We start from the raw sequence: 13,445 nt of genomic DNA, 5'->3' as shown, positions 1-13,445 counted from the left end.
TGGGCAGGCAGTGAGTGCACTTGAGTTGCTTATTAAATTTATCAATGATTGACAGACGTTGATGTTTGATGTTGCCAGCGGAGCTTCAGAGCGATGCATGCCTCAATCATTGTTTAGCTTGTTAAACAGCTGCTGTGGCAACTGATTGTGTGTAAGTGAGCAGCTTAAGTGGATTTGAGTGGACTCACTCAATGAAGTATTTAATAAAGCCAAGCATTTTTCAGCTTTATTCTTGTGTAAAACTAATTTGGTGCGACAGTAACATGTTTAAAATTTTAAAAAATAAAAAATAAATTAAAAAATAAAATATATACAGTATATACTTGTATATGTTTTTTTTTTATTTAAACCCTGGGGGGGGTGAATATATATATATATATATATATATATATATATATATATATATATATATATATATATATATATATATCTTTCCAATGCTTAATCTGAATAAATACATTGAAAACACACAAAAAAACTACTTTTTGTACTACTTCGCGGTTTTTCACTTATCGCGGTAGCTTCTGGTCCCCATTAACTGAAAAACGAGGGATCACTGTATACACTTTAGAAAGAAAAAATGTATTTTCAGAATGAGGCTTGCCGTGCCTTACCTCTTCTCTGCGGCAGGGGGCGTCCTTCAGGGCACGCTCCCGCGATTCACTGGGTGCTGTGAAGGCGTCGTTGCGCTCGTCAGCGTGAGCGCGTGTTCGCGTGGGGACTCTCATCGCAGAAAAGAGACGGCGGAGAGAGGATCTCCCGGCGCGGAGGCTCAAACCGCAGCGGCGGGGGGAACAGCGATGCCCATTCGCCGGTAACCGGCGCTTCCGAACCGGACACTCTTAAAATCACAAGCCGTTCACCTGAGCCACTACCCGGAAGATCCACGCTGTCTCTGAACGGACTCATCATGGGCAAGAGCGGAATCCTGGTTCTTCTCTGCATGCTCCTGGGCTCCGGGGAACTCCAGGAGCCGGAGCCGCGGAGGCTTCCACCCCCGCCGGTCAAGTTGGACTTCGGCTACGTGCCCGCGGGGGTGTACGAAACGGTGGCCCACTACGAACCGGGACCCATCGGCATTCTCTTCCACTTGGTGCACACTTTCCTCTGCGTGGTGCAACCCAATGATTTCCCGCAAGGTAGGCAAGATACTTTGCGATTTTCATTTCAAGGATTCATTTTATTTTGTCAAGTAAGCATGAGATAAAATTGGGGGTGGGAACCTTCCGATACATACGATTTGCGATCCAACTCTCACCATATATGATGATACAATTATCGATATGTGGGCCAGGAAATTAATCTACAATATCCTACGATGCAACTATTAAAGAGAAAACAATTTATTAATAAATGGAAAAATAAACAATGTTTATATTTTGTTTTCCTCAGAGAATATTTCAGTATAACATTTCTGTAAATAAAAACAAACACTATATTATTGCAACAATCATGCAAACAAATGTAAAACTGCAGCTATCGATTATTTTTGTATTCGATTATCAACTAGTTAGTTCGAATAATCGAGTATTCAGATTAGGACCATTTAATGGGCTGCAGAATTAATTTTCGGAGCTGTAAAACAAAGGCTTGCTAAGATTGCACTTTTAAAAGAGCATTAAATGTGAATACAAAATCAAATTCCTGAGTGTTTCTTCAAACTATGCAGCATTTAAAAATAAATTAAAATACCTAATCTTGGCCTCAAACTGTATAAAAAAAAAAAAAAGAATAAATGAGAATCTAAGTACAACAAGAGAATAATTGGCTAACTTGCAAAGCAAAAGTACGGTATCTTAGATGCTATAAAATGCTAACTTTTTTTTTTTTTTTTATAACAATGCTCTTAACAAATCGTTCAAACACATATTTAAAAAAAAAAAAAAAAAAAACGGGTAATTATACCTGTAAACTAAATTATGAATGCATAAAAAAAACACATTAGCTCAAGCAAAAACCTATGTTGGTCTTAACAGGGAGCAGCTTTATTCAGCCATGTTAAGTAAGTCCGTTGTCATATTCACTGTTGCCACTACAGGGCAGTGTATCCACCCAACTCAATAAAACTAAACGCAAACACTTTCAAAACAAACCATTACAACAACACTTTAATTAAACGAATACTCGAAGCAGCAAAATTTGATTCGAAGCTTTTTTTGTAATCAATTTACTTGAGTTAATCAATCAATCGTTGCAGCACTAAACAAATGACTGTCTTTCATAAGTCATTCACCATCAAAGACATATTAACAATGTTGCTCATGATGTTCAACTGCTCATCACCAAAAAATGAAAAAGATGGGAATCTGATCTTTCTTCTTGTAAGTTCTGTGTTCAGGTAGCCACAAAACACACTATTCTGTGGTGCTTGCAAAAAAGAGGATGTCTTGTGACAAATAACTGCTTGCCATTGACAGCGGTAGACGTCCAAATCATTTAAACTGGGAGGGCTGGCTTTGAATGGCCATGTTTTAGTGTCATTGATGGCGCTAGATGTACAATTCATTTTGACTGACCTCCCAGTCAAAATGAATTGACATTAGGTGCTCTCAATGCTGGCCAATAAGTAAACAAGGAAATGACTTTAAAATACTTCCCAGTCAGTGAAGTGCACATTATGTCTAGTGATTAACGTTAAAACAAACAAAATCAAAAAACTGCGCAGACCAACGGCGGAACTAAGGTGGGGACTAGGAGCCTGACCCAGGTCTCTAGGCGGCAAGGGTAAGTTCTCAAAACAATGTGTAATGATACTTGAGCTATAATAGTGTTCAAATAATGATTTTTTTCTGTTAGACAAATGCTGCTCTGCTTTTTTTTTTTTGCCTTTTTATGCCCTGATTTAAATCCTAGTTGGGTTAAGTCCTACTCGTATATTTCATAATCTTTTATTTTTTTGTCTTTGTTCCCCTACATACAACATGTTAGCATGTTAGCATTGCACAGCTGACTAAGGCTAGGTTCAGACCAGTGTTGTTTTCGTTAACGATGACGATAACGAAAATATTTCGTCAACGAACAATTTTTTCATGACAATGACTTCACGATGACGAGCTAAAAAATGTGTCTTCGGGGACTAAAACATTACAAGATGGATGCCAATTGTCATCTGACAAGACGAGAACAAGACAGAAATTCTCGATAGTTTTCATCATAAGTTCACAATGTGTGAGGTTTTCTATCGTATGTGTAGTTGGCACGCATTTTTGCATTATTTGGTCATGTCACTTATGTGACGTGCTGCGCATCCCCCCAATCCCCCTGTCCACACACAGGCTTAAGCGTGTACCAATTCCAGGCTCCTTTTGTGAAACGTTCCAGGTGCTGCTTAGTAAATTTTGTTTTCTTATCTTGGCTATGCCATGTTGCTTTAGCCTTTAAAGGTCTGTACTGAGTGAGTCATCACACACTCAACTAACTTGTAGAATTAGCATGGCGTTCGCATTAGCATTTAGTGCGGTAACCCCGTGAATGTCTTCTTAAACTCTTGAAAAACTTTTTACATATAGTTCGTGGCATCCAGGTGTGTTTAATTAATAGCAAATAATGTGCTGTTTTCCTGCTAAGTGTGTATTACCATCATAAAGATGTTGATGTCCTTGTAGACTCTACAATTATGTGCTCGTTTTCAATGTTCATTCAAAATTGTTGGAAACCTTTTATTTATGTATTTATTAGGGCTGTCAAAATTATCGCGTTAACGGGCGGTGATTAATTTTTTTCATTAATCACGTTAACATATTTGACGCAATTAACGCACATGCCCCGCTCAAACAGATTAAAATGACAGCACAGTGCAATGCCAAGTTTTGTCGCCCTCTGCTGGTGCTTGGGTGCGACTTATTTTATGGGCTTAAGAACCCATGAGCATTGTGCAATTATTGACATCAACAATGGCGGGCTACTAGTTTATTTTTTGATAGAAAATTTTACAAATTTTATTAAAACGAAAATATTAAGAGGGGTTTTAATACAACATTTCTATAACTTGTACTAACATTTATCTTTTAAGAACTACAAGTCTTTCTATCCATGGATCGCTTTAACAGAATGTTAATAATGTTAATGCCATCTTGTTGATTTATTGTTATAATAAACAAATACAGTACTTATGTACCGTATGTTGAATGTATATATCCATCTTGTGCCTTATCTTTCCATTCCAACAATAATTTACAGAAAAATATGGCATATTTTATAGATGGTTTGAATTGCGATTAATTACGATTAATTAATTTTTAAACTGTAATTAACTCGATTAAAGATTTTAATCGTTTGACAGCCTTAGTATTTATTCATGGACTAAAACGTTTAAAGTTTATACAAAAAAAAACATTTTGAGAATCGTCGACTAAACTACACGAAATTTGAGTTTTCGTTGACTAAAACTAGATGAAGATGAACACATTTTGAAAAACCTAAAATATGACTAAGACGAATAAGCATTTTTGTCCAAAAGACTAAGACGAAAATTCAAAGAGCTGCCAAAAAACAACACTGGTTCAGACCGCAGGTCTTAATGTACAAATCAGTGATTTTCGTGTTTTTCCGACTCAAGAGAGGCATTAAGTTCACCGTCTGAATGAGACAAGTCGCATAGAAGTGGACCATTTCAAATCCGATCAGGGTCACTTTCGTATGTGGTTTAAATCCGATTTGGGCCACATTTTTCTAGAATGTGGCGGTGGTCTGACTGTCAAGTCTCCCAAATCTGAATTCATGCAGCAATTACGTCAGCAAAGCGCGAGAGCAGCAGGCAGGACGGCAGCAATAGCTGTGCATTAGCATTAGCGCCTAGCTTGAACTCGGCTTTTACGCAGAAAGCGGGCTTGACCACAGTCATAAAAAAATAGATAAAATGAAAAAAGGATAAGCTGGATAATGCTTGGTTTTCTTTCTGTGCGCCAAATAAGCAATATTTCAGTATTGCTTACATGGCCGAGTCGGGGCAAACTGATTTATGTGTGTGCATGCGTTCTATATATCCATATAAACTTTGAATATAATGCTAAACAGGGATTATTAATGTATTTTATTTGTGTCCTCTTTTTAGAAATCAAAATATGATCACCCTGGAATGACGTACAGCCAGCATGTGTAGTCATTTGTTTTGAATTTTCTGTGTATGCGGGTCAGTTTGCTCAGCATGTGTCGGACTACAAATTAGTGCGCATACGTAAGACTTGAAAGGGCTCAATGGACAAAGGCTGCCTGAACGGGCACGCCCAAAAAACAGATATGACAAAAAATCGGAACTGTGCATTAAGACCTGTTGTATCAACCTAGCTTAAGAGTGTCAAACATGGAAAATGTTGTTTTAATCAAACTAAGTCATTCACTGTCATAGACAGCAAAAGGTTTCCAATACATTTGAACTAGAAGCGCTGGCAGTGAATCACTTACTAGTTCAAATGGATTGAATGTCTGCTGCCGTCAATAGACGCTATTAAGTTAAAATGCCCTTCTTGTTTTTTGGGTGTGATGCTATTAGTTAACACATAATGCAATTAAACACACACGCTGATGTGTGTGTGTGTTTAATGGTGCTGAGCATGCATGCGCGTTTGTTTTTAACGGGGGTCTCGGGATGTACGAAGATGGCCTCCTCATCTAAATCTACAGGACATTTTGCAGATTAGCAGCTCGGTGAGTCACCTTGTTAACTGGCTAAATCCCATAATGCCTTGCCCCATATGCTGTTTAAAGCCTTCACTCTATGCAAGTGCTAGACTAACTTGTTTCTCTGATCAAATTAATAGATTTCTTTTTTTTGCTGACAAATTTTGGGGCTTTGATAGTTTGAAAAATCCATGGGTTGTCTAATGGGTCCAACCACGGGAAGCCACTCAAACACTTTGAGGCTGCACACAATGGCTGCTTGTGGTTTTGTGTTACAAATGACCACTCATGTCATGTACTAGCGGGACTAGTTGTTGTTGTCTGTTTGTTGCTTCAGTCATCGAATAGTGTGGCCACTGTTCCATTGTGAGCATGTATCAGTGACTAAGCCCAAATATTCAGTGGTGCCTTCATCCGTCTCCGCTTTGCCTTGGGCTTTTCTGTCCACCATCATCAGGAAGACGCTCATTCATTCTGTACATGAACTGACTTCAGAGCTACCCAGACATGTGAAATACTGATAACAGTATGGATGATATTGTCATGTGTATTGATTTATTGTGTTATTAGAAATCAATATAGTGATCTTTTAATGGTACAGTCACAATATCGTATTGGCCCGAATATAAGACAGGGTTTTTTGCATTGAAATAACACTGAAAAAGTAGGGGTCGCCTTACATTTGCAGTTTAGACATTATACCCATTTACGACGCTAGATGGCGCCAGATATCATTGAAGCGATGTTCTGTTATGACAGATCTCAGCTACTCTCAAGTTTGGCCAGTTTGCATTATTTCATTGCAATGTTTTTCTTATTCAGATTTGTTTCAAGACTACAGTTACAGTTAGACTTCACTTTGATGGTTAATGCAGTTATTGCAATTTTGTTGTTTTATCACAATAGGTTTGCTTATTTACATTTCAAAAACCAGAAGCCATTCATTGCAAGTTTTTTCTCTCAAATATACTGTTATTATCATTTGTTTCAGATGTACTGTAATTATTTTCTGTATAAAAAATAATTTGATGTTCAAAAAGTCTAATTTTCAAACTTGAGTCTTGAAAAAGAGGGGGTCGTCTTATAATCAGGGCCGTCTTATATTCGGGCCAATACCGTATATAAGCATCAAATATCAATGTGTTTAATTGTTATCAATTAGGGTTCAGTGTAAAAAACACCTTCATATAAGTGGTACAATAATGATACACCAGCATTTGATATCAAACTAGAACTGAATCGCATAAGTAGAATATTGGGACTAAAAATTACAGGTGTGGCAATTTATCGATACGGTGATTAGGAATGTCCCGATTCAATCATGTGATCGGAAATCAGGCCGATTGCGCCATTATTTACAGGATCGGATTCTGGTGAGAAGGATCGGGTTTTTAATTTAAAAAATATATTTACTAGTATGTTTTTCTGCTTCATGCTCATACAACCTCTCACTCTCCCTCCTGCTGCATTCTTTGGTTAGTAGTGCAGCTGGAGTTTGCTTGCCTAGCACAGCCAGACTGCTCTCCCTGTATTTTTCAAACACAGTGAGAATAGTCTGGGACCCCGCTCCTTAATTTGCCTGGCACGGCCAGACTGTTCTCCCTGTATTTTTCAAACACTGAGAGAAAAGTCTGGGAACCATCCCATTAACGGCCTCTCGAGCACGTACAAAATCAATCGACAAATCAGATTTGTTTATTTGCGTGACGTGTTCTTCACGAGCAACGTCAGTCTTGCGCGCCGAAAGTCGTCTCCACAACAACACGAATGGCGAACGGGATAGCCGAGAATATGTTCCAATCCACGGTAAAATCAGTTTTAAATTACCAAAAACACATCGACACGAGTCATTGACAACAGTCTGTCTCGCGCTAGCCATGTTGAATAAACTCCGCTCTCCTCGTATGTTTACTTCCTCGCGCAAGTCCCTCGTCCTGCCCTCGTCGTTTTACTAACGTCACGTCTGCCCGTCGCTGATTGGTCCACTCCGCTGTCTGTTTGCTGTGGCTTGCTCCGCCCTGGAAATTGTATCCGCTGAATGGTGGCCAGACTCAATAGCTGGAACACCGGTGAGTCTGGTGTACCAGGCAACTCCTTAATGGCCTCTCCAGCCAAACCAAATTATCCGTCCGATTAAATTTGATTATTTGCTTGACGTCTTCTTACCGAGCAACGTCACTCTTGCGTGTCGGAAGTCGTCTCCGCAACAACACAGATGGCGAACAGGAGATATGTTCCAATCCGTGGTAAAATCAGTTTTGAATTACCAAAAACATATTAACATAAGTCATCGACAACAGTCGGTCTCACGCTAGCCATGTTGAATAAACTTCTCCGTTCTCCGCTCGTGCTAGTTTCTTGTCGCATTACCAACGTCACGTCCGCCTGTCGCTGATTGGTCCACTCCGCTGTCTGTTTGCTGTGGCTTGCTCCGCCCTGGAAATTTGATCGGCTCAAAGGTCGCCAGACTCAATAGCTGGAACAGCGGTGAGTCTGGTGTACCAGGCTAGGAGTTTGCTAGTTAAAGTTAACAATGATTGACAGGTTTGGAGCTTTGATCTGGCAAGTGAAGGCTCTGTAACGCTACGATCAAAGGCACGAATATGTCAGTCATCGTTTCGTCAAAGTTTGTAGTCTAGATGCTGTTGTCGGCAGCGTGAGCGTTAAAGCGTAAGTGAATTTGAGTGGGCTCAACTCATATGAATGATACAAATGTTATGGAGAGTGATTAAAAGTATGGCGTTAAAGGTGATGCAATGAAAAATGTGGGCGTGCCTACCTTTTGTGCTGGTGCACCTTAAGAAAAGGTTGGGCGCACCAGTGAAACCAATGCAAAAAGTGTGGAGATATGGCAATGTTAAATTTTTCTAATATAATTCAGGCCTAATTTATATATATACACTCACCAGCCACTTTATTACCACATCCCAAAGATGCTCTATTGGATTGAGATCTGGTGACTGTGGAGGCCATTTGAGTACAATGAACTCATTGTCATGTTCAGGAAACCAGTCTGAGATGATTCCAGCTTTATGACATGGCGCATTATCCTGCTGAAAGTAGCCATCAGAAGTTTGGTACATTGTGGTCATAAAGGGATGGACATGGTCAGGAACAATACTAAGGTAGGCTGTGGCGTTCCAACGATGCTCAATTGGTACCAAGGGGCCCCAAAGAGTGCCAAGAAAACATTCCCCACACCATTACACCACCACCACCAGCAGCCTGAACCGTTGATACAAGGCAGGATGGATCCATGCTTTCATGTGGTTGACGCCGAATTCTGACCCTACCATCCGAATGTCGCAGCAGAAATCGAGACTCATCAGAACGTTTTTCCAATCTTCTATTGTCCAATTTCGATGAGCTTGTGCAAATTGTAGCCTCAGTTTCCTGTTCTTAGCTGAAAGGAGTGGCACCCGGCGTGGTCTTCTGCTGCTGTAGCCCATCTGCCTCAAAGTTCGACGTATAGTGCGTTCAGAGATGCTCTTCTGCCTACCTTGGTTGTAACGGGTGGTTATTTGAGTCACTGTTGCCTTTCTATCAGCTCGAACCAGTCTGGCCATTCTCCTCTGACCTCTGGCATCAACAAGGCATTTCCGCCCACAGAACTGCCGCTCACTGGATATTTTTTTCTTTTTCGGACCATTCTCTGTACACCCTAGAGAGGCTTGTGTGTGAAAATCCCAGTAGATCAGCAGTTTCTGAAATACTCAGACCAGCCCTTGTGGCACCAACAACCATGCCACGTTCAAAGTCACTCAAATCACCTTTCTTCCCCATACTGATGCTCGGTTTGAACTGCAGGAGATTGTCTTAAACCATGTCTACATGCCTAAATGCACTGAGTTGCCGCTATGTGATTGGCTGATTAGAAATTAAGTGTTAACGAGCAGTTGGACAGGTGTACTTAATAAAGTGGAGGTGAGTGTATATTGTAGTGCTATCTCTAAGAGTAGAATATTGATTCTACTATTGTAATGTGCCATCTTTATGTATCACAATTTGATCCTGATGTTGATCAAGCTACACCAACATGAGCTATTGTTATCAAGACATAATTTATTGTCATCTCAGAGTTTGAATCGTGACACAAATGCAGTTTAGTCATGAAACAAATGCAAAGCAGTTTGTTAGTAGTGTTTGCTGTGTAACACGCTCTAATTATTTCAAGTCATCAACCAATAATTCATCAACAAATGATTTTTTTTCCTTCTCGTTCATAAGGCAAATGATGTTCACTCTCCCAGAGAGAGAAAGGGAGAGAGATGTTTTTATGAAGGCATTCTATTTGACTGCATGACTGCCCTAAAGCCTGAAGCACAACAACAGTCAGTTTCTTGTTTGCGACTGGATTGTTCACAAACCATATGAATATTGAAAACGTTTTTCAACTTTAATTTTTGGGGGGAATCAATTTGTTGTGTTCTCCTGAAATATTCAAATATCACTTGGGTAACTCTGCGATTCCTCACTTTGTGTGATAGCCATGAGTGTATGTTTACATTCTCCAACATTCCAATACATACGCAACATCCACCTGTTCCAATACTTTTGTCCCTTTGGCATTTATCACCAAAGCTATCTTTTTCCTCCAAATACCAAAAGCAAAGCGACCTTTTCCAGAACAGAGATGAGCAGCTTCCAGCAATCAGACGAGCTAGCGTTGACATTTCTATCTGCAATCTCCCTGACAAACTCCCACGGTGAGGCGCAATCAGTCAAAAGAAGCGGCGTCGGAGTGCCGTGCTGTTACGGCGCAGGGGGCTCCGACCTTTTCGGTCGTCTGATTGCGGATTCCTGCGGTGCCTTGACACCATCTTGTTACTTGTGGGGTTCATTCTCATAAGTTGCCCCATTGATTCCTAACCACTGTTTCGTGGGAGCAGGAAACAATCTAATAATTTCCATAATTGGTGTGAAAAGTTTTTATTTACTTCAAATAATGTGACTTTGTTCACGTATAAATGCCAGCAACATTTTGTAACATGTAAAACACCAGTGCAAGATTTTCGTTGACCTACCCAAGATGGCCGCCAGTTATGCAAGATGCTCTAAAATTAGGATCAGTGGTGGAATGTAATGAAGTAAAAGTACTTTGTTACTGTACTTATTATATACATTTTTGCGTATCTTTACTTTAGTACAAATATGAAGTGGTACTTTTTAGTTTTAATCCACTACATTTAACAGTCGGTATCTGTACTTTTTACATCACTACTTTTCAAACTCTCGCCTGCGTTAAACATTACTTTTGTTTGTTTGTTTTTCTCACATTGTGAATTGATAGTTTCGTTTTCATGGCTCCAGTGCAATCAATAAGCCCAGTGCAGCTATCCATTATTGAGCACTAGAGGGAGGAAAACGAGTACAAACAAGATTAGGCAGGTGAACAAGATATTGACTAGGGCTGCAGCAATCGATTATTTTAGTAGTCGAATAATCGATGAACTAGTTAGTTCGAATAATCGAGTAATCGAATAAGGAACATGCAAAATTAAAATACCTGAGCTAAGCCTCAAACAGTTTAAAAAAAAAAAAGGATCTATGTACAACAAAAGAACAATTGGCTAACGTACATAGCAAAAGTCCGCGAGCTTAAATGCTATAAAATGCTAACTTTTTTTTTTTTTTTTACAATGCTCCTAACAAATGGTTCAGAGACATATTCACACAAAAAAACAGCTAAATACGCCTATAAACTAAATTATGAATGCATAAAAAAACATCAGCTCAAACAAAAACTTGGCTTACGTTGGTCTTAACAGGGAGCAGTTGGATTCAGCCATGGTAAATGAGGTAGACCAGAGGGCAGTATATCCACCCTGATCAATAAAACCAAATGCAAACACTCTCAAAATAAACTATTACAACAGCACTTTAATTAAACGAATACTCGAAGCAATAAGATTTAATTTGAATATTTTTTTCTAATCGAGTTAATCGATTAATCGTTGCAGCAATAATACTGACCAATAAAAAACAACAGTGAGAGCAGCGCACCTTCAAATGGGTGCTGCACACTCTTGTATTAGAAGGTGGGTGTATGCACCTGATAGTTGCTTGCAATCTGCCATTAAGATAAGTTTTGGAGGTTTTTTTTTTTTAGCTTGTTAAGCTTCTGTTTACATTGCAGTCAATTTTATATATATTTTTTCCCCATTCTGCACAGTTATATAAGTATCTTTAAAAAATATATAAGAACAAACAGGCTGAGAAAGTTTCTTTGCTAAAGCTATCTCCACCCTGAACTGCCATACTTAACAACACATCACCGAATGTGCAATATTCATTTACATGCAATATTCTATGTGCAATACTCACTTATGTGCAATACTAATGTGCACTTTTGAAGGTCTTCACTGTCAAACTGCTGCTATTTCACTTCCATGATCTGCACTGCTTGTACATAGGACTATTTCACGCATATTTTATACTTTTATACTTTTAAATAACTTTTAAGATTTTAATTTAACTTATCCTGCACTGTAAAGGGAGATGTGCCATAATTTCATTGTACAACTGTATAGTGACAATAAAGGGCTATTCTATCCTACATATCACATTTTTGCATCAGCATAAAATACTTTTACATTTTACTTGTAAATTTTAAAGCATGTACTTTTGTTCTTTTACTTGAGGACATTTTTTCTTAGATACTTGTCCTTTTAATTAAGTATTTTTTTCTTTGTCACTGAAGTAAAAAAAAGTGAGTACATTACTTCATCCACCACTGATAAGGATGATATGATGACATCCAACCATCCTCTGCTGTGAATTTCAATGAGTTACGCAGGGTCTGACCAAGCTATGATAGCAATGACTTTATATTCAAGTCAGTATGCAGAAAATGTATATACTGTATATTATTTCAAAAAACATGGTTTCGGTACAATATCGGCCAATACGACACAGCCGGGTGTCAGAATAAGGAGCTAAAAAATGGAGTACGTGTGACACTACAATTAACCTGTGTATGCACTTGTTGCTATTCTTATAATTTTTTTTTTTTTTTTTTCGGCTAAATAGAACCCAATTTCACAGAAATCATTTTTTAGTAAAGTGATACAAAAAATTTACAAATACGTTAATATAACACGTTAGATTTGATTGACTACTGTATGAATAACCTTTTGCTAACGTGTATACAAAAGCTAGCCATAGATACAGTGCAATATAGTAACAGAGAAAAACTATGATGATACGCCTATATATATGTTGTATTTTCCTACGTATTAAAAGTTGTCGATAAACTGAGATTTTTTTTTTTTCTGTGCTTTTTGTGTCCTTGGTGTTCAATCTGTTTTACTGCATGCTCCGACCTTGCGGCTCCTCTAAATGTGAGCTCGTGTGTCTGTCTGTGCGAGTTTAATCCCAGATTGGGATCCATTTCACCAGTAACAACGTAGTGTCACTGAAGGCTATTTTGGCGTCGATTCGCAAGAGCAGAGCCAGCAGGGAATTAAAGTGCTTCATCGTATCCCTTTTTGTGTTTCCACGTCGCAGCGTAGATGTCGTAAATGGAAAAATGCCGCGGAGTGAACTAGGGATGAGAACCTTTGGCTACCTTTGGCCAAGATTCAACCTCTCACCAATTAGTTTATCACTAGTAGACGTCAATAGCAGTCAACGGGTTAAGCAGTGTCTGACCAAGCCACGTTAGTAATTACTTTACAGTCAATTAAATATGCAGTAAATTACTATTAAACGGAAAAAAAACATACCGTATTTTATGGACAATGAGTCGCCGCTGAGTATAGGTAGCACCAGCCAAAAATGCGCAAAGAAGAGGAAAGTCACCCAGTGCCCCCAACTTAAAATTTTAG

At 38.8% G+C, this 13,445-nt stretch overlaps 1 protein-coding gene across 3 annotated transcripts in view; it reads left to right on the top strand.

The window, feature by feature from the left end:
* The first annotated feature begins 709 nt into the window (after positions 1-709).
* Positions 710-13,445, top strand: part of prom1a (prominin 1a) — a 135,661-nt gene continuing 122,925 nt past the window's right edge. For all 3 annotated transcript variants that reach the window (XM_057849376.1, XM_057849375.1, XM_057849374.1), the window contains exon 1: positions 710-1,139. In XM_057849376.1, coding sequence (XP_057705359.1) covers positions 911-1,139 — 229 coding nt within the window. In that variant the 5' untranslated portion in view covers positions 710-910. The remainder of the gene's footprint in view (positions 1,140-13,445) is intronic.

The sequence above is a fragment of the Corythoichthys intestinalis genome, chromosome 11 (assembly GCF_030265065.1).
Source record: "Corythoichthys intestinalis isolate RoL2023-P3 chromosome 11, ASM3026506v1, whole genome shotgun sequence".
In the NCBI taxonomy this organism is placed as follows: Eukaryota; Metazoa; Chordata; class Actinopteri; order Syngnathiformes; family Syngnathidae; genus Corythoichthys; species Corythoichthys intestinalis.
Note: the sequence above shows the minus strand (reverse complement) of the source record. Positions and strands in the feature narration are given on the sequence as shown.